The sequence below is a fragment of the Pimephales promelas genome, chromosome 18 (assembly GCF_988280905.1).
Source record: "Pimephales promelas chromosome 18, fPimPro1.hap1.1, whole genome shotgun sequence".
NCBI classification, from domain to species: domain Eukaryota; kingdom Metazoa; phylum Chordata; class Actinopteri; order Cypriniformes; family Leuciscidae; genus Pimephales; species Pimephales promelas.
In genome coordinates, this window is record NC_142786.1 from 20,461,528 (window position 1) to 20,483,601 (window position 22,074).

General features: G+C 37.8%; 1 protein-coding gene across 6 annotated transcripts in view; it reads left to right on the forward strand.

Moving 5' to 3' along the window:
• csmd3b (CUB and Sushi multiple domains 3b) overlaps positions 1-22,074 on the forward strand; it is a 636,199-nt gene that overhangs the window by 558,176 nt on the left and 55,949 nt on the right. For 4 of the 6 annotated variants that reach the window (XM_089123029.1, XM_089123027.1, XM_089123031.1 and 1 more), the window contains 7 exons: positions 305-490; positions 5,185-5,379; positions 5,477-5,650; positions 7,197-7,370; positions 15,224-15,409; positions 16,499-16,684; positions 19,719-19,892. In XM_089123029.1, coding sequence (XP_088979155.1) covers positions 305-490; positions 5,185-5,379; positions 5,477-5,650; positions 7,197-7,370; positions 15,224-15,409; positions 16,499-16,684; positions 19,719-19,892 — 1,275 coding nt within the window. The remainder of the gene's footprint in view (positions 1-304; positions 491-5,184; positions 5,380-5,476; positions 5,651-7,196; positions 7,371-15,223; positions 15,410-16,498; positions 16,685-19,718; positions 19,893-22,074) is intronic. The other 2 variants (XM_089123028.1, XM_089123030.1) reach the window with 1 other exon arrangement.

The following is a 22,074-nucleotide window of genomic DNA, read 5'->3' on the forward strand; positions in this document are numbered from 1 at the left end:
ATCTCTTTTAGCTGATATTGTACAGACGTTAAATATTTCATGCATCTGTAAAAAAAAAAGTGCATTATTGTGACTTTTACTCCTAATATTAGTATTGACCTTAAATAAAGCCATTTTAAAAAAGCATGTCCAATTACAGTATTGTTAAATCAGCCACTCGAATAACCAATTTTTAGTGCTCTAATGGTGAAATATAATAGAGTGATAAGCTATGTTGAGAGTTTTTTTAATTATCTTGTCATAATTATATTTGAAACATAAGACCTAACGTTCCTAACATCCTTCTTATTCCCACACCCATAAGCTGTGTCCTGTGGGCTGCCCAAGGCTCCTGTTAACGGAGGAGTGCTTGCGATGGACTACTCTGTGGGAACACGTGTGACCTACTTCTGCAACGATGGCTACCGGCTGTCCTCCAAAGAGTTGACCAGCGCTGTGTGCCAGCCTGACGGCACCTGGAGCAACCACAACAAGGTCCCTCGCTGCTCAGGTACAGGCCACGCAAAGAGATGCAGAGAATCAGAGAGAACCGCCTCTTAATAGCATATGATAACTCTAGTGTGTGCATTTACTGGACCAGCCTGAACAATCAGGGGGTTTTAGCATTGAGCAAGAAAAGCTAATTGTATTGTATCATTGTTGTCAGATGTGATTACTTATTTGAAGTGTTATTAAAACAATTTAGACAAAGAGGTTTTTTTGTTTTTTTGTAGACTTTTATTTTTTATTGTTATGCTTTTAGTAGAACACAATCAAAAGAACAGAACAAACCGGACCTGGTTTCACAGACAGGGCTTAGATCAAGCCAGAATTAGACCGTAGTTCAGTTGACCCTTCGCTAAGCCCCGCCCTGCCTAGTTACTGTTGCTACGCCTGTCAAGCTTTCGTGGCTGGCGCATCTATTATAGTGTGGATGCACCGGTGTCAGACATTCCCAATGAGATAATTAGTATTTTTTTGGCGAACAAGTGAAATATCTGCGAGAGCAAGACAAAAGGGACTGCAGTATTCCATTCGAGGGATATATTCACGACATAATATGCAACCGATTAGAGAATCATTTCTTAAAAATTGAAGCTAAAGCCTATAGTCCCAGTGCAAGCATCTGCCGCCTCATATGCTGACCATTCAAATGGGAAACACACAAATTGAGGAACAGCTATGCTCGTGCACAGCAGGGTATTTGAAATGTGAAAATAATCCTAATAATTATAAATCTAACAGCTTATCCTTAAATCTTGTGGAATAACACTAATAGACCCCTTCAATGTTTGTACACATTGGAATCCTCTGTTGGGTGCACGCGCAGCATGGGGTCAGAAAAATGGCGCGGCTAAATAGACCGGCATGATATTGTGTCAAGTTATGCACTGTCTTTGAGGTCTTCACGGGTCCAAAAACTCATGCCCGACCCGAAAGAGACCCGTAATGTGCTACACCGAACCGACCCGGACCCGTCGTTCATTTCAAAAGTTGGACCCGGACCCGTGCAGACCCGAGAAATGCCATAAATGTACTGCCCGGACCCGACCTGGACCCGTCTATTATTTGAAAACTGGACCCGAACCCTGCAGGAAGACACAAACCCGACTGGACCCGATTGTCACATATTATTTCACACGAGTTGCGAAAAATAAAACTTTTTGTCTTACCTAATTTTAGTAGCCGTCGTCTCGTTACTGACTGACTGATGCATTAATCCACCGACAAGAAAGTTCTATCCATGCTATTTCTCTCGTTATTCCAAGCTTAATCCACTCATTATTTCAGCTTTAAAAGTCCACTTGATGTCACGGTGATGGATGACAAATGCAACCTTGCACATGTACATTCTGACTCGAGTTAACTCGCATAATAACTTTAACTGTTTGCCCTTTTGAATAACGATTGTTTGTTGCTTGTTCAGCTTGATCATATCTGTGCTCTCTGCTCTTCATTGAGTCTGAATCTGACCACCAAAACTTTAAGATTAGACAAGACGGTTCATTTATATTATTATAAACATTGGAGAAAATGTAAAGCGCGGTTTGGCGGAAGCTCTGCTTTGGTTGCCATAGAAACATGACACGCGCTTGAGATTGCACTCCGATCGCACGGGTATTACCCTACAAATCGCTAGACGCGTATAATTACGTAGTTTGTGGGCATGTTCAGACGGTTTTATATAGCGATATAAGCGATGACTTTTGTGTGTTAAAAGCGGAGGTTTTACCGAGCCAGCGCCAGGGGAAAAAGACCTCTGTCGTGATCAACAAGCGGGCTACATACATACTGCAAATTGCACCTGCATGGCAGGGTAACGTTAATTATTTATCATATTGGAGACGGATGCACTGTAGACTGATTGACTTGATGGTTATTTCCCTAGAAAACTGTCACGACTAGGCTACTAATCACTTACTCAGCATCCGTCACCTTTCCTCCAGGGTCATTATTGCTAAACTAAACGTGTGTCTGTCATTTCACCAATTATCGCTGAGATGTGTGGAAATCGCGTCAGTGCGTGATGTAAAAAAAAAAAAAACATAAAAAAACTCATTAAGACACAACACACGGTTAGAACAAGCATGCACAGTGTACATAGCCGATGTAAAAATACATAAAACAAAAATCATAGTAGGCATATTAGTATTTATCGTTAGTATTTATCGCAAGTTAGTATTTATCGACGCAACAAGTAGGCATGTTGACGAGAAATTCTCCGGTAGCTGGTTTAAACTATGGTTACAGCACGATGGAATGAACTTTTCTGACCCCGACATGCGCACTGCGCACCGCATTTTTTTCTGTGACGTCAACCGTGAAGGGGTCTATACCAGGAAAGTCGCGATCGGATTGGGTTAAAGTTACTTAGTTAGGGGTAGTAGGCCGTCGATTACCAAAATGCTGAAATATATTTTAAAGTATGTCAGTGAGCCTCTGTTTTGTCTTTAATCGTCTTATTTTACGTTAAAATATCCAAAGAACCATCAATATTTCCAAGCAATAGGTGTTTTTGTTAATTTGTTGTTTTGTTAAAAAATTCCACTCCCCGTCCAAACTTTTAGGATATCAGATTTGCACAATCCATACGCACAATGCTTCGGCATTTTTCCCTCGCTCGAAAGCTTGCCAGACCTCCCGTGCCTAGATACATGGCCGTGGGAACTAGGGGTGCTGAGGGTGCTGCAGCACCCCGTGGCGACAGCTGTTTCACTACATTGAAATTTAATATGACGTGACTTTAAATAACTTTTTGTTTTTCAGCATGTTTTTTAAGAACACTTTCTATTTCATTTCCATATGTTGTCGAATATAGTTGTATAGAAATTAATAGGCTGGCTGCCTATCATAAGGCAAAAGTCGATCTCGCATAGAGTGACATGACACTGGTTGAGGTCCAGCATCACAAAATTGATTTGACACTCATTTTATGCATGTGAAAAAACTAAATATAGATGTCTTGATTAAAGCATTCTTTGGCATTAAGGGCTGTTCACAAAGAACGAGTTTTTCCATTACCCTCTGCAACTGTTTCAATGATTTTCCCTGTGAACGCGCACGCAACTGTTGCGCTCGCGTCTCGCGAACGAAACCTCATTCTCAAAACGAGGCACTCAAGTTAAGTTCAACAAAAATGCACCTCGAGACCTTGCATTCCCCCAAATTCGCCTGTATGTGCTGTAATGGTAGTAATGTACTGTAATGGTCTAGTGGTAGAACATTAGACTAACGTGAAAGAGTTTCTGAGTTCTATTCCACACTCGCATAGTTATTGTTTTCCCCTCATTAAAACCGATTATGTTTATCAGTTGTTGTCAAGCAGAGACATGACAAAATGTTTAAATTTATTTTACTTTGTGGTTTCACCGGTACGAATAGAGATTTCTCCGCAACTGGTCAAGCTTGTGTCCGTGTGAAGATGTTCCTTGTGGCAGCGCCAGCCACAAGAGAATCAGCACTCAACGAGTCAACGAGTACTTTGATCACTTGATTTAAAAAACAACACATTTAAGCGTGCTATTTCTCCTCTTATTTAACAAATAAATGCTCTGCTAGACTAGTTAACCGGATGTTTTATTTATTTGTATTGGTACATCCCATAAACTGTGGTACATCCGTGCCGCGAGATGTTTAAAAGTGCTGGGGACAATATCGACCTTGGCAAAAAGTGGTGGGGAAATTCCCAAATAATAATTATTAATAATTATAATAATAATAAAAGGTGTTTCTGTTTCTGTTTTTTTTTTTTTTTGCGTAAAAATATTTCTCAAACGGCAGTGCCCCTCCAGTAGATCTGCTCTGGCGCCGACTCTGTCAAGCCACGCCCATTAAGCCCCGCCCCCAGCACCCCCATGATAAAATATGTTCCCACGGCCATGCCTAGATACGGTTGCTAAGACATGATTGGCCAGTGACGGTTTTTGGGCGTGGCTTAGCGAAGGGTCCATTTTAAGTAGCTTTTATAAAAGTGCCTTGAGACATCATTGAGCCATATTTTAATGTCAGTGCAAGTTTCTTTCAGTTAAAAACATGCATTTTAGTCTGAGTCTAGACTTAAGCCTTGTCTGTGAAACCAGGGGCAGGTCACTGGGGGTTATCACATACAATTATGTTGTTCATATACTGTTAACGTCATATCAGGGGTTACTCTCCCAATAGTCTCAGAAGAGTGAGAGGTTAAGAGAGAATATATATATATATATATATCAAGTAAAGATTTGTAAGGGTCCATAAAAGGTTCAAGGTTAGACAAAGAGTTTGGGGAATTTCAGTCTTTCTCCATTTCAAGTAAGCAGGAGCTGTGTTTTTATTGCTGTTGGCTAAATAGAAAATAGCTGCCGGGTGCATAACCAAGATGGCCGCTGAGTGAACCGAAATCTCTTTGCTTCAACTTTAATATTCATCTATTCATGAGCCAATTATATCTGCCGTTCCAAAGCAATGCCTCTTTGCAATGAAGGATTTTAAGACACCCTTCTCAACACCAAAATAACGTTGCCTTTTAAGACGCATTCATTTAGAAATTTTTTAAAGGCCCGTTCACACAAAAGAACGATAATGGCACAATACGGAACTATAATAAAATATTACCAGTACTTTATGGGTGTTAATGGTTGTACTACTGGCACCATGTATGGGTACCACCTGGTACCGGGTGGCCATTTGTTTCTGAATACTGGTTTCTGTGTATTTTCTGCACAGTTGTGGTTTGTCCAAGTATCGGATCTTTCTCTCTGGAACACGGAAGATGGCGGATCGTTAACGGCTCGCATTATGAATACAGAACAAAAATCATCTTCACCTGCGATCCTGGCTATTACCGGCTAGGCCCCGCCCACATTCAGTGCACAGCCAATGGTGCGTGGAGCTGGAGGAACGAGAGGCCCCACTGTCAAAGTAAGTGTGCAATCCACCAGCTGTTTGGCTCTGTTAGTCGAAGGTTTAAACCTTCCAGATTGTCTTTGTTTGTCTCACCCTCTCCCTTCCCTCTCAGTCATCTCGTGTGGGGATCTGCCCACTCCTCCCAATGGCAAGAAAATTGGAAGTCAGACCTCCTTTGGGGCCACGGCCATATTTACATGTGACAACGGGTATATGCTGGTGGGATCTACAGTGAGAGAGTGTCTATCTTCTGGTCTGTGGAGTGGAACAGAGACGCGCTGCTTGGGTAATGTGCTGTACATTCACTGCTGTTCGCATCTTCTGTTTCAGGCATGTTTGCCTGGCAGTGGCTTGATTCTTAAACCTTGTTAAGTGTGATAAATTCATCATCAACCTAGGTTCTAGTAGTACTTTCGGTAATACTTTACTTGAAGGGGTGTGCAAAAGACTGACATGACGCCTTCATAACCATGACATGACATACCGGTATGTCTTGAATATGAAGTAGGGTTTATGCATGCTTATGACAACTGTCATTAAGTGTCTTTCACTCAATAATGACATTTTGAATGCAAATATGACATTGTTTGAGATGTCTTTGTTATGACATCTTGACAACCTGTCAGTGTCTTTATCATGACAACTTGACATTAAATCAAGTTAAACTGAAGTTAAACAAAATTGGTTTTTATTACTTTTCAGTCAGCTCATCTGTTTCTTATTTTCTTTTGTGTATTGTTTTATTTTATTTTATTTTACACCTGATTTCCATGTATGGATATACCAAATATCAAGACATATACATTTTTTATTTTCATTATGAAATTGAAAAGTCGAAAACTTCGAAAAGTGAAAAACCTATTTTCACTATTGTAATCTTTGAAAAAAAAAAAAAACATTTAAAATGTGCCTACTTTTTTTATTTTTGTTAAAACTGAAAACTGAAAAAAAAATTATGAAAGTTCAAAAGGTCAGTAATTTAATGTCATCCAAGATGTCCATGTCTTTCTTTCTTTTCAGTCGAAAAGAAATTAAGGTTTTTGATGAAAACATTCTAGGATTTTTCTTCATATAATGGACTTCATTGGGGTCCAAACAGTTCAAGGTCCAAATGAGAGTTTCAGTGCAGCTTCAAAGGGCTTTAAACGACACCAGACAATGAATAAGGGTCTTATCTAGCGAAACGATTGCTCATTTAAAACAAATAAATAAAAAAGTTTAAGTTTTATAAGCACAAATACTCGCCTTGCTCTGTTCTGTGATGCACGTTTTTGACTCTCCTGTTCGAACTTGTTCATCAAAATGAACAAATCTTATTTCAAGTTATTTCATTCAAGTCATTATCCTGATAATACATTTAGCAATTTATATTTTGTAAATTTTGAAAAGTGAAAAACCTATTTTCACTATGATATTATTTGAAAAAAAAAAAAACATTTAAAATTTATATTTTTGTTAAAACTGATTAATTTTTTTTAAATTATTTTATGAAAGTTCAAAAGATCAGTCATTTAATGCATCCATGATGAATAACAGTATTATTTTCTAAAAAAAAAAAAAAAAAAAAATTCTTAATGACCCCAAACTTTTAAATGGCATGTAAACACACTCACACACAGTGTCTAAGTACTTGAATTACATTTGACCTCAATCATGTTTCTTTCTCCTGCTCCACTGAAGGTCTCACTTTTTTGAATTTGCATACACTCCACTAAACACTTAATTGCTTGAAGCAGTTGGTCTCTCTAAAAGCATCTGATGTTAATATTTTACAGTGTAATGTAGCTGCGCTGCACTTTAATCACTCTCTCTCCTCGTTCCTGTCCTTTCAGCCGGCCACTGTGGTTTACCCGAGCAGATTGTCAATGGTCAGGTGATCGGGGAGAACTTCGGCTACAGAGACACCGTGGTGTACCAGTGCGTCTCCGGCTTCCGGCTCATCGGCTCGTCTGTGCGGATCTGCCAGCAAGACCACAACTGGTCCGGACAGCTGCCCATCTGCGTCCGTGAGTTTGGGACTCGCTTTTCTCTCTCAGACAAGCTGTGGAAAATTACGGAATCCATGAATAGATTCATTCAGAAAAAGGTCGAAAGCGCCACACGCTGGGGGAAGGAATAGACACAGTCACATAGGTTTTAGCTACAGCTGTCAACTTAGCACATAGTTAAGTATAATTAATAAAAAAAAATGTTAATGCAAATCTGGCATTTGAATGTACTATGGAAATAATTATTTAGAAAGAGAATTATTCTCTTAATTAAGAGATGTTTGGGGTTAGTCAGAAATATTTTAAAGAAAATTCATTTTTATTCAGCATGGATGCATTCAATTGATCAAAAGTGACAGTTAAAAACATTTAATATGATACAAACGATTTATAATTCACGTTGAAGCTGTACTTTCTGTTAACGTTATAGACTTTATAGTCTTTGCAACCTTAAAAGACTTAAAAAAAAAAAAAAAAAGTAAAAAAAATCTTACTGACCCCAAACTGTTCAACGGGAGTGTAATTCATTTATTTAAAGCTTTGACTCAATTGATAGCCCTAATTTTAGCACACCCACTGTTGCACTTTTGACTACTACTATATCTAGGACACGGAGAATAACTCTATTGCATATAAGCCTAAGGGGACGTGACATCATGACATCAGCGCTCCGTTTCTCCTCCTTAAACGGCACTGGCATTTCAAGAATCCACCTTAAGAGCTCTGTATTTTGGGGGCTATTTTTATTTTTTAAGAAGTGGCGTCACTGTCATCTCCCACTGGGTCCACACACACATACACACACACACTCCCAGCCTATATCAGACACGCACTGCAGTAGGTCTGCCTCACTTCAACGGGGGCGTTTATTTGTTTGAAGAACATTTAGACAAAATGAGCCGATCAAAAGCTGCAGGGAAAGTAATGAAGTACGTCTCACCAAAAGCTGCAGGATTTGAGACTGCAGAATTTATCCACATCATCTCCCATTTTATTAAAATTATAGTTCACCCCAAAATTCAAATTCTGTCATTTTCTCTCACTCATGTCATTCCAAACCTGTTTGAGTCAAGTCAAGTCTGGGCACATTTATTTCTATAGTATTTCACACAACACAGATCGAATTCAAAGCAGATTTAAAGTGAAAAACAAGGTTCAATTCTGCTATAAAACAGCTCTAAAAAGACAATAGTACATTATTCAATACAGCAGTCCTTGTTCAGTTGAAATCAGTTTAGTGTTAATTCAGTTCAAGTTTAATGACTGTATAATGTTCATCAGTTATGAGTTCAGTTCAGGTGGAAACAGTGATGTCATCATCAGCTCAGTTCAATTCTCATCCAATAGTGTCAGTGCAGTCAAATCAGTAACAATGTTGAATTTTAAAGGAGTAATTCACTTTAAAAGAAAAAAAAAACTTTTGCTGATAATTTACCCCCATGTCATCCAAGATGTCCATGTCTTTCTTTCTTTGGTTGAAAAGAAATTAAGGTTTTTGATGAAAACATTCCAGGATTTTTTTCCATATAATGGACTTCAATGGGGTCCAAATGGTTCAAGGTCCAAATGAGAGTTTCAGTGCAGCTTAAGGGTCTTATCTAGCAAAACGATCAATCATTTTTAAAAAAAAAACCCCGTTTGGACCCCATTGAAGTCCATTATATGGAGAAAAATCCTGGAATGTTTTCATCAAAAACCTTAATTTCTTTTCGACTGAAGAAAGAAAGACATGGACATCTTGGATGACTTGGGGGTGAGTAAATTATCACCAAAAGTTTTTTTTAAAGTGAACTACTCATTTAAGTGTCCCCAACTAAGAACGCCAGAGACGCCAAAGGAACCCAAACTCCATCGGTGACAAAAATGGACAAAAACAACATTGGGAGAAAACAGACTCAGTCTGTCAAAATTAGCAAACTTTTAAGTTGGTGGTTTTCAAATGACAGGTTATGACCTAAGATTAGTTTCAGGTAGTGTTATTTTAGTTTTATTGTAGTTTTTATTTTTAGTTTGTAGTTGATTTTTGTTTCATTTTCAGCCCTTTCATTCTGTGATTCTGTAATTAAAAATATTGATTTATTGAGTTTTATAGCTTTATTTACAGTATTTCTAGGTAATAAACTTCAACTTCTTTTAGCTTATTGCCAAGGCATACGGTTTTTCAAATAGTATTTTTATTTTATTTTATTTCAGCTTTATTTCAACAGAAATCTTAGTTAACAATGATATTGCTGGTTGCAGGTCTGGCTCACTTGATCTCCAATCTAAAATCTGGGTTCTCTGCGAAACCCTTTGAGAGCCACGGCTTATATTTGGTGCTATCTGACTGTCATTTGATTTGATTCAAATTTTATTCACACTTTTATTCATGTGGCATCTCTTCCATGATCTTTTAGAGAATGGCAGTCAATTACGATGAAAGCGGGGCGACTGAGGCGTCGCTTTTGATGATGGTGATCACGGCATCTGAAATGATCACCGTTTTTTTGCATCTACAAATCATCTCACACTTTCTCAAGCCGAATAAAGCAAAAGGGAAGAAAGGCAATTTCAATGCAAGACAAGTTGCACCAGGCTTTGTGATTCCGCAATGGATCTAACCAATAGCAGCTGACATTCTTGATGTATTAATCGTTTACTCGACTTAAAGACCCCAAGAAATGAATATGGGAGTTTTTTTGGCTTTGTTTTGAGGTCGTCTATTTGCTGGTGTATTACTAAAAGTTTGCAATTGATTTTTAGCAGATTGAGAGTTTACATCAAAAATGTAAATTTTTTTCCCAATCAAATGCTTTCCAGAGTGAAAACATCCCCTTTCACCAAGACCACTTCTGATGAAGTCATACATATTTGTTTTTGTCTCATTGAGATACTTTTTATAGTTTGTATTAATATTTTGAGTACATTTTTGCTCAAGTAATGTCATTTTTTGTTTGTTTGTTTTTTGTTTAGTAAGTTATACATTTTATTTACTTTGAGTTATTTTAATAAGAAATGTTGTTCTAGCTAAAACAAAAGCTTTTATTTCAGGCAACGTTTATTCTATTTCAGTTTTTAATGGATTTTAATTAACTATAATAACCCTGCCATGATGTAAATTAGGCACTAAGTAAATAAAGGCACTCACTTCCTATTTCAATAGGAAATACATCAACACAGGAAAGACAAAACATGCTCATTGAGTGATTTCAGGGGGGCTTTAAACATAAAATTATCACTTTTTTCCACAGCTACTGTACGTTTCACAAGCTTTGCACGACAATCTGAAATCACAGAAAGATGAACATTTTCAGCTATTTTAGCATACAGTGATTTGGTTGGAAATTTGGGCTACGTACGGAGAGTCTTCAAATGAAAGGGAAATTGCCTCCATGCAAAGAGAAACAAATTACAACCGTGATTATGCAAATCAACTGTGGCTTTTTATGATTGTAGAAAAGAAGCACTGTGATGAACAAAATATACTGCACCCTGGAAGAGCTATTACAGTACAAATATACCTCTAAATGTGCATATCAGCGAAAGAACGGTCTCCTTAATTAAATAAGAGCTCTTCAGTATGTTAGAGTAAGACAGACTGGAGTTAATCAATACACATTAGAGAAGTAAGGCAAGGGTAGGCTCGTCGTACATGCGTTTTCACAATACACAGTAGATAACAAGCAACTTTCACCGCGAACACCAGATACTGACTGACAGTTTAGGTCTAAAACATGGAGTAAACTCAACCTGGCATGTAATTAAAAGGCATTATTTTGTTGTTGGATTGATTTACTTTGCCGCCTGTATGTTCTCTGATAAACGATATGATTTGAGTGTCTAACTGAGCATTAGAGTGACAGCTCTCACCCGAGGGCATTGAGTGTGAATCTTGTATTTACAGCATGCACCGCTTCATTCAGCCAACAAATATCTCCATTTGAGCACAAATGTTGCCCACTGCTATTACGACCGCGGGATTTCAGTGGACTAATATTCCCTTCACACAAAGACTGTCACAGAGCTAAATTACACCTCCCAGACAAAGTGTTTCTTATTCCCTATTCTACTGTTCAAATTTTTGGGGTCTATTCGCGGTTCGTGGTGTTTCAATTCAATCCTATGGAAGTCAAGCTTCACGCTCGCATAGTGCATTTTGGGATTGCAGCGGACCGGTGAAAGCGTTGAGAGCGTCAAAAGGTTGGGCATTTCTCGACTTTATGCAAATTTCAAACGAAAAATGAGGTCGGCAGCTAATTGATGTGACGTCTGTTTTGAGATTTTTTAAATATGCAAATTGTGCCGGAGTTTAGGCTGGATTTAGTGCGTAAATAATTTTGTTTACAAATTAGACGCTTTGCAGTTGTTATATGTTAAATAATTCATTTTGGATGTGTTCATTGTGATTATACTGGCTGGGTTCATAAAAGTTTATAAAATTGACGGGATATCCTTGTTTGGGGAATTTATGTAAACAAAGCTTGCTATTTCCGAATGTAATTGCGTGCATCTCTGATGATTATACTGTGTTTATATGTTGAAAAAAACATTGATTAAACACACTCGCAACAGACACACCCCAAAGTAAAGAGGTTATAGGGTTGCCTGCGGCACTGAGTGGAGTTTTGCCGCTTTAATGGAAACGTACCGTTTTGCTCACTAAATGTGCGTTCACACCGGATACCACATTAATAGCGCGTCAAATTCGCGTCTACCACGTCTAGTTTGACGCTTGACCACTTTGTGTTAATTCGCGCATCAAGAATGAAACTGACACGCGTAAAAACAAAAGTTTGAAGCGAAATTTACACGCATCAGAATTGAAACCTGTTGGCGGCCTTTTTTATGTTGATCGAGCATTCATCAAGAGAGTCACCGCTCTGTTTTTGCTCTGAAGAGCAGAACAGCGGCATGGGGATCATCGTCGCCGTATTTGTGTCCACCGGACCCTTCGGAGGCGAACCGTTTGGCGAGTTTCACCATTTGCTTGCTCCAGGAGCTGCGCCTGTATGACAGCCGATGTCAGCGGTACTTCCGCCTGTTCCGCGTCCAATTTGATGACCTGTTGTCCCGCATCGGAGCGAGGATCACCCTCGCCCTCATCTACTAATCTGTCATTTGTTTTGATGATAAATAGAGCCAGCCTCCAAAAGTTATTAACCTGTCCTGTGATTTTATTTTTCTCTCACACGTCCAGACACAAACTTATGCACATGTATGTTTGTTGTCTTTACATCATAATATTATTTCATATAATCTAGATATGTAATAAATAACATTCAATACATGTCTCGTATATTGAAATAAAGTTTTAAGTGATAAAATATTTGCTTTGTTGTGCATTAGAACCACACAAGGCATTTAGTCATATTACAAAATAACTTATTGAAGCATCCTTCTCCAAGTGAGCAAGCAGCTAGGCTCCTGATTGGTTAACGTGGAGCGAATTGACACCAAAGTTCAGATTTTTCAATTTGGGCGGCAGGCGCGAATTCACGTCAAAGGCGTGAAAGCACTAACTAAATAATTTGCGCTTATCGTGCCAGACGCTCAATTGGCGCGAACTTGACACGTGAATGAAGCATATTTGCGTCCACCGCACCGCACTCTATGCCTCATTCGCGCTGCAGGAAATTTTTACGCGCGTTACACGTCTTTGCATTGACTTAACACTGAAATAACATGACATTGAAAGAACCCTTTTTTATGTATTTTTTATTACGTTAAATATTGGGTAGTGTCACATCTGCCACTTCCTAGAAAGAAATAAAAGTAATGTATGAATATTGAAATTATGAATTGACAAAATTCCATTGAGAAAATACTGTGCATACTGTGTAACGTTTACTTTATTGTTCGGTAAGATTTGTTAATGTTCTCGAAAAAAAAAAATCACTCTTCGTCTCATCAAAACTGGATAAATGGAAAAAATCCAGTAAAAATTGTTTAAATTATTACAATTTAAAATAACTGTTTTAATATATTTTAAAATGTAATTTATCCCTGTAATTAAAGCTGAATTTTCAGCATCATTACTCTAATCTTCAGTGTCACATGATCCTTCAGAAATCACTCTAATATGATGATTTGATGCTCAAGAAACATTTATGACTATAATCAATGTTGAAAACAGTTGTGCTACATTTTTCAGGATTTTTTGATGAATAGAAAGTTCAAACAGCATTTATTAGAATCAAAATTGTTGTAAAAGTAATTTGTGACGAATTTAGCTCATCCTTGCTGAATTAAAGTATTAATTTCTTGTAGTCTTACTGACCCTAAACTTTTAAACAATAGTGTATATATAGAGAGAAAGCGAGCCATGGATTTTTACATTTTCCATAAATAATATTATTATTATAGATTATTTATATTCTTATTTCTTTTCATTTGAATGTTAAGTTTTCTCTAGAAATAAGCTGTAAATCATACAGTTAAAACGTGACTTCATACAGTAAAAAAAATTTGCATTAAAATGATGGCATATACGATGCAAAACATTTCAGATTGTTTTGTTTGTTTATTTGTCTGTTTATTTCCACACTGTTTATTTCCCTTTGTTTTTAAATGGATGTGTAATGTACATCTTTTGGGTTGAGCCCTGCCTTCAAAGCTGTATGTGATTGTGTAGTATTTGAAATGACAGTGAATTAATCTTGCCTTTATTTCTGTGCATTAGCCTTTAGAATGTGGTTCTGGTTTTATCAAGGAGAAACTGAATCTGATTTATTGCATTTGAATTGGCAACTTACCAAGTGAATTATTAGAAATTACAGAGGGAAATTGAACTAATTTTCTGCATTGACCAATCAATATTTAGGGCACATCTATTTTCTGCCATAATTGAATCACTCTCTAAAACGTTTAAATCTTTTAATATGTACCTGTCCTGTTGTGAGAAAACAGCTCCCAGGAAGAAATCATCCCACATTGTCAAGTCATTTTCATTTATAGCACTTTTAACAATGTCGATTTTTCCAAAGCAGTGATAGGAAATTAAAGTAACAGATTGTTTTGGCTTTATGACACCAGATCCAGAATAAAGTTTACAGCTAATGTTAGTTGAAATTGATTCACTTCCGTCACAACGATCATTAGTTATTAACTTATGGGCCACTAACACGACACCGTTTTACCAGAAAACTCTTTAAGTTATCTCTATGCAGACTTTAATAACACAAACCTGTGAGAACGCTGATAGTGTGCATATTATGCATATTAGAGGAGTAGTTCACTTTAAAAAAAAAAACATTTGCTGATAACTTACTCAACCCCATGTCATTCAAGATGTCCACGTCTTTCTTTCTTCAGTCGAAAAGAAATGAAGTTTTTTGATGAAAACATTCCAAGATTTTTCTCCATATAATGGACTTCAATGGGGTCCAAATGCTTCAAGGTCCAAATGAGAGTTTCAGTGCAGCTTCAAAGGGCTTTAAACGACACCAGGCGATGAATAAGGGTCTTATCAAGCGAAACCATCAGCCATTTCAAAAATTAATAAAAAAGTTTACGTTTTATAATCACAAATGCTCGCCATGCTCTGTTTTGCGATGTCCTTTTTTTTTCGAGTCATTTGGTCATTCAACGAATGAAATGAACGAAATGACTCGAAAAAGAGTTGTTCATTTTGATGAACGAGTTCGAACAGGAGAGTCATGAACACGCATCACAGAACAGAGCAAGACGAGCATTTGTGCATATTAAAATTTTCTATAGGGATGTGCGTTTGATATGTGCGCAGATATATACAGTAGTCCTTCCCTAAAAAACCCAGCCCTTAACAAACTACTTGTCTGTCCTTAAAATGTATAATATATAATTTTATCACATTGCTGCACACAGATTGTATGCTTATGCCACATTAAAGTCTCTCTCTCTCCTGTGATCTCTAGCCATCAGCTGTGGGCACCCGGGAAGCCCCATCTATGGCCGGACCGTCGGCAACGGCTTCAACCTCAACGATGTGGTGAGCTTCTCCTGCAACATGGGCTACGTGATGGAGGGTCCTTCCCGAGCCCAGTGTCAGGCCAACCGGCAGTGGAGCCAGCCACCACCAACATGTAAAGGTGGGGAGAAAAGTTAAGTCTTTTATTCACACGGAGCTTTGCCTGATTCACCGGCTGACCGTATTAAAGCAGCGCAGTGCACTGTGGGTAAGAAAGGCTGAAGCAGATGTTGGATGTTGAAAAGTGGCTGCCGATTGTGGGGTTTGGTGGCAGTAATTTCATAAACTAAATTGTCAGTAATGATGCCTGGTAAGGAAACACAATGTTGTACTGTTATTATACTAAAATGTTATGCCGATATATTTAGTTTGCATGTTCTGCATATGCCATTCTGCATTTGTGCACTGACTTATTACTGCATGCAACTGTGTGATACATGATACTAACACAGATTGAGCTGAATTATGTTGAAAAATATATTATATTACAAAAATAGGGGTTATATATATATATATATATATACAGTATATAAATATATATAGTGTATATATATATATATATATATATAATATATAATATATATATATAAGTAGGTATATGTAGGTATATAAAATATGTATGCATATATATATATATATATATATATATATATATATATATAAAGCGCTGTCAAATCAATTAATCCCGATTAATTGCATCTACACTTTAAAAAATGCTGGGTTGTTTCAACCCAAATTTGGGTCAAATATGGACAAACCCAATGTAATTTAAAATTTTAACCCAACTTCAACTTTCACTTTTAACTTTAATTTTTTTTTTAATTACATTTTTAACCCAACATTTCGGTTTGTCCATATTTGACCCAAATTTTGGCTGAAATAACCCAGCATTGTTTAGAGTGTAATATAAAAGTTTTTGTTTATATAATACCTGTGAATATTTATATATATATATATATATATATATATATATATATATATATATATATATATATTCATATTATTGTCTTGATTAGTCCTATGTCACTTTTTTTAAAAGATCCTATATGTCCTATCAGTCAATTTTTGAGTGGATGTCTGTGACAGAATGGCAAATTCTCATTCTCTGCGTTGCTTGCCGAGAGCATCTGACCTAGTTGTTTCCACTGAAGTCACTTGCTTAGTGCTTCTGCCAAATAACATGTCTCTGTTTCTGTCCTCTCCCGTTCTTCTCTTTATTCAGTTGTCAATTGCTCTGATCCTGGGATTCCTGCCAACTCCATCAGGCAGAGTAAGATCGAGCACGGAAACTTCACCTTTGGCACGGTGGTTTTCTACGACTGCAACCCCGGCTATTACCTGTTTGGCTCCCCCGTCCTCACCTGCCAGCCCACGGGTCAGTGGGACAAACCGCTGCCCGAGTGTATCGGTATGTTTCTAGCGTCTTTCAATGAAAATTTGGCAGTGGCATTGTGTTGCTAATCACCTGTTCCTTCCAGTAATTGAGGGGAATCAGTTGCACGACCCTCTTCCTGCTGCTCAAGATCAGTGGTTGTAATTGAGGGACAGGTGGAACACAGATTAGCAATTATCTGATTCCCGCTTTATTATGTGAAAGTTAAAACACAGCTCAGTGCAGTGAGACACGATTAGCAGCAGCTGTGAAGTCGACGGGACCCGAGCTTACATTTCGCCCTGACAAGACTCCCTGCTGTCAGAGATGCCCTTTCTCCCGGTCGCCACTTTGCTTTGTGTTTCTATAACCTTTGCTGTAGTTTTACATGTGTGATCCTAACACCATTTGCAAGGCTCTTTGAATACCTAAGTGATCTGAGATACGTTCTGCATAAAAATGCTGACGCTTACTTGCAGTCCTGTATGAAGAGTGTTTGTTTCTCACTTGATAATGAGATTTACTCAATGCTTTATTTATACATATTTATGTGTTCACAGCTTTTCTGCTGACATGCAAAAATATATATGCACAGTTGAGACCCTTTGTTTAAGCTTTTCTGTTGTTTTACATTTGAAGCATGTTAAAACATATCTATTTCTGTTCAATTCGTATAGCGCTTTTTACAATACTTATTGTTTTAAAGCAGCTTTACAGAAAGTGCATCAGAAAGCTTTTATGTTAGCTTTATTACAGTACATTTCTGTGTGAGCCTTTAATGTGGCTCATTACTTTTAATACTCTTTTAAATAGCTTAAGATAAATCATTACTTTTAATTAAATCATATCAATTCATGCATTGAAATGCATTTTGATTAAAGTATTTAAATTTTAGCAGCGAGGTCTGAAATACAGATTAGGAAGAAACTTTCAGAAAGTGCTGATCAAAATGCTCACACAGGAAGCTGAATTACCACCGTATTCATTGAGACCAACTAGAGCGATTATATAATTAAAAGTTAAGAGCAGCTTTGTTTCAAGTTTTTTATGTTTTAATAAAACACCTATGAAGAGACGACACCAACTCCTGCACTCCTTCAGATGATTCAAGCTCTGAATCATATTCTTCTAAATGTCATCATTTGTTAAAGAGATACTTCACCTCTGGAAAGTTGAATGCACATTTAAAATGGGTCATTTATGTAGAAGAAATGTGAAATTATTTTTGAATTTGGAGATTTCTAGACTGAGAAAAGCCAGAAAATTTATTTTTTGCTTATGTGGATGAAAGACAACAACTCCCAGAATGCACTTGCTTCGCTGCCCTTGGAGGCCACGCCTACCGGTAACAGAGAGCAGTAGTTAAACAATAAGGCTACTAGTGAGTCTCCGTGACGAGTCTGCCCAAAAATGTGTTTCTAGATCGCCCCAAATATCCGGGATTCGGCTTTTGCGTTCTACAGTCGCCATTCATCATGTTTACTGTGGCTAGCGGGACGAGTGAGGGCCGCGGGAGAACGGCGCGAGGCCGGTGGTGTGATTAGTGATGAGCGACACCTGTGAGACGCACCGGTCTCGTATCTCTCACGTAGGAGCGGGAATTATCTTAGCAATGTTAAAACGCACATCAACCAATCACTTGTTTAGCGTTCATGTAAACATTACATTCAGATTCACCAATCGGAACGAATTCAGTTAGATTGAAACAAAAGCTGTGCATGTAAACAATGAATGGCGACTGCAGAAAGCAAAAGCTGAATCCCGGACATCGACGGCCGGACATGTCCTGGAGAAAGAGGACGGTAACCCCTACTACTCAGCTTTCTCCACAGAACAAGAGCCTGCTAGCTTAGCTTCCAAACAAAGATGGCCGACACTATGTGTTCATTCTGTGAGTGAGATCCACCCTCTATGGGCAGGTTGAGAACATGCAGACCCTACAGACCCAGGTTTCCTACAAATACAAAGCTTAAAGGGTTAGTTCACCCAAAAATGAAAATTAAGTCATTAATTACTCACCCCCATGCTGTACCAACCCCGTAAGACCTTCGTTCGTCTTAGGAACACAAATGAAGATATTTTTGATTAAATTTGAGAGCTGTATAACTACCACATTGGCTCCTAAAGGACTGCCTCTTGACGGCCCAGAAAGTCAATGAAGAAAATGTTTAAATATCCCAAGTGACTACCGTGGCTCAACTATATGTTTATCAAGCGACGCGAATACTTTTTGTGCGAAAAAACAAACACAAATAACGAGTTTATTCGACTATTTCTTTTCTTCCTTGTAGGCCAGAACGAGACTTCCTTAGATTTCCACGACGCATGCGCGAGAATTGCGATCTGCTCACACCAGCTTACACTACTTCAGATCGCAATTCTCGCGCATGTGTCGTGGAAATCTAAGGAAGTCTCGTTCTGGCCTACAAGGAAGAAAAGAAATAGTCGAATAAACTTGTTATTTTTGTTTGTTTTTTCGCACAAAAAGTATTCGCGTCGCTTGATAAACATATAGTTGAGCCACGGTAGTCACTTGGGATATTTAAACATTTTCTTCATTGACTTTCTGGGCCGTCAAGAGGCAGTCCTTTAGGAGCCAATGTGGTAGTTATACAGCTCTCAAATTTAATCAAAAATATCTTCATTTGTGTTCCTAAGACGAACGAAGGTCTTACGGGGTTGGTACAGCATGGGGGTGAGTAATTAATGACTTTATTTTTATTTTTGGGTGAACTAACCCTTTAATGCTAAATCCTGAAGTATCCCTTTAACAAACAAGTATTCGTTACTTCAATGAGCTCATAGTTTCTGCCTTCAATTATTACATTGTTTAAAAAATCAATAACTGATTTTGTATATTTACATTTCTGAAATCCATAACTTAGACAGTTAGCTCTGATAACACATCACTCTAAATTGTAATGTGGACTCGGAAACGATGTGTATTGTGAAAAGCGCTATACAAATAAATGTGAATTGAATTGAAAAGAATCATATTCAACTTGTGAACGTGTACTGAAGGAGTGTTTGCCGATCCAGTCATTATTTCCCGTGTGTGTGTTGTGTATAGTGGTGGACTGTGGGCATCCTGGATCTCCTCCTAATGGAGTGCTGAGCGGGGACAAATTCACCTTTGGTGCCACGGTACGCTACATGTGTACGGGTGGTCGACAACTGAAGGGCGAATCCTCACGAACCTGCCAGCTCAATGGTCACTGGAGCGCACCCATGCCCTTTTGCTCAGGTAGGACAAATACACGCAACCTGCATGATTAAAGATGCTATTACACACCATGTCCAGACACGACACGACTACAAGATGCGAAAGATGCTTCACAGTTTGAATGTTCATGTTTCCTTCAACCTTCGGTTAAAGCCACACTATGCATTCTCTGATTTTTCTGTAAAACAGTGACCTCTAGAGCCGCTGTGGTGTACTTGCACTGTAGTAAATAACCGTTATTCCCCTGTTACTGCATACCTACTGAACTACTGTCAAGTTTTAGACTACTTTATAATAATAAAGTTGCCTATCGCGTTTGCTGGCTTATAAAGTTTTTACGTGATTTCTGCTAAATCACAAGTAAATTGCCTATAGTGTTGGACTAATACTATTTCATTTGTGTTTTTTGATTTTAATGTAATCATTACAAAATGTTATGATTTCATTAGACATGATTGACATAAAAGTTAGCAAATTGTGTTCAATTACACTATTTACAACCTCTAGGCTTATATATGTCCTAATAATTATGTGAGATATTGACTATGTTCTCATGATAATCACAGGAATCAACATCAACAGCGTCAAGATTTAATTGATTAATAATCAACACAATCCGAAGAAAAATTACAGTCGGGAAGTGCATTGTTAGTCAGATAAAGTTTATATAACAGTAACTTACGCCATAAGAACCAGACACAGGACTAACGTTACGTGATACACATCACAACACAACACCACACAATAACGAAAAAAACAACAACAAAACTAAGAGAAACGACTGTTTGTTAGGAAGTCTGCTTACAGCTTTTGTAAACGAAAGCTAGCTAGACGTGTGGGAATTATTGAACTTGTCTAATTATCAACAACGGATTGTAGATCTAAAAAAACTTATTTTGCTTTCCCCATGAAAAGAGACACCAGTGATTTTGCCAAGAGATCTCTCGAATTTATTTATAATATTTATAAGACATAGGAGGAAGAGAAACAGAGGTCTTCATTCTGCATCGTTATCATCTCTTCCTGCTTTTCGGACAAAAGGGTCTTAGTCTTTATACCACTGACCAAGAAAAAAAACTGCATCACCATAGTAACACATGCATTACCACAAGAACATTTGGTTTCCATTAACTATGGAGTGTATATACATCCCTGATGGAAACTATACACTACATAAACTTTCAGTCTCACTCCAACATACATTCTCTCATACAGTTTAACTTATTACAAAGTCTCTCTCTCTCCTACATCTTCAAAACATTATAATCACAAAATGCAAAGATCACAAATAATAATGTGTGTACATGTAATAAAACAGATACATATAATGAATATTAATAAAAAATAATAATAGTACTAAAAACAACATTAAATGAAGAGATTTTGAATCTTCAGGATGAATGAACAGCACCGTAAAAAATGACAAACTACAAGCTAGCGCAACAACATACAACATAGAACGCAAACAAGTTTACAAATAAGAGATTTACTTACAAGTCCATCACAAGATTGGCAGGTCAGCATCGCAGTTACAATCCAGTGCTGCTTTTAAGCTCGCGCCAACGAGTGAAAGCCCGACCGAGTGGGACTCTTGTCCGGTTTCTAGCACGGTCCGATTCTCTTTCCCTTTTTCTGGACATTTCTGACCGAGTTTTCTTGGATGCGCGCAAGTAGCTTCACACAGTATGTTGTTGTTGATGTGTGTGACGTCGTTGCCGTAAACCATTTCGTGATGTGTCAGGTGCCCCCAAGCTTTCCTACCAGGATGATTCGCCCTACTATGACTTTGTTAACCACCGAAACGACTTTGAAGCTGTTATATTAAGGTACAGATCTTGCATAAAGCGCCTTTAAGTATTCTAACATCTTGCCTCCCCAAAGAAATCTACATTTGTAGGTTGCGAAAGTTATTTTCAGTCCACTAGTTTGATTGGACAGGCGATACTCCAAAAATGCTGGTCTTTTGTAGAACAGTTCTGGATCAGTCTGTTGACTGTTCGCAACACTTCCTACCTTGGCTTCTTTTGAAACTGTTTTCTCTGGCAGAGCAAATCTGAAAAAAATAGCTGGCCATGTTGTGTTTGGAATGTAAGTTAGTTGATATTATACAATTTCTTTTCTAATTTGTGTTCCAAGAGTCCTGATATACAGTCCAACTCTAGGAGTTGTCACTGTTTGTATCTCTCTGCTTGACTGTGTTCCA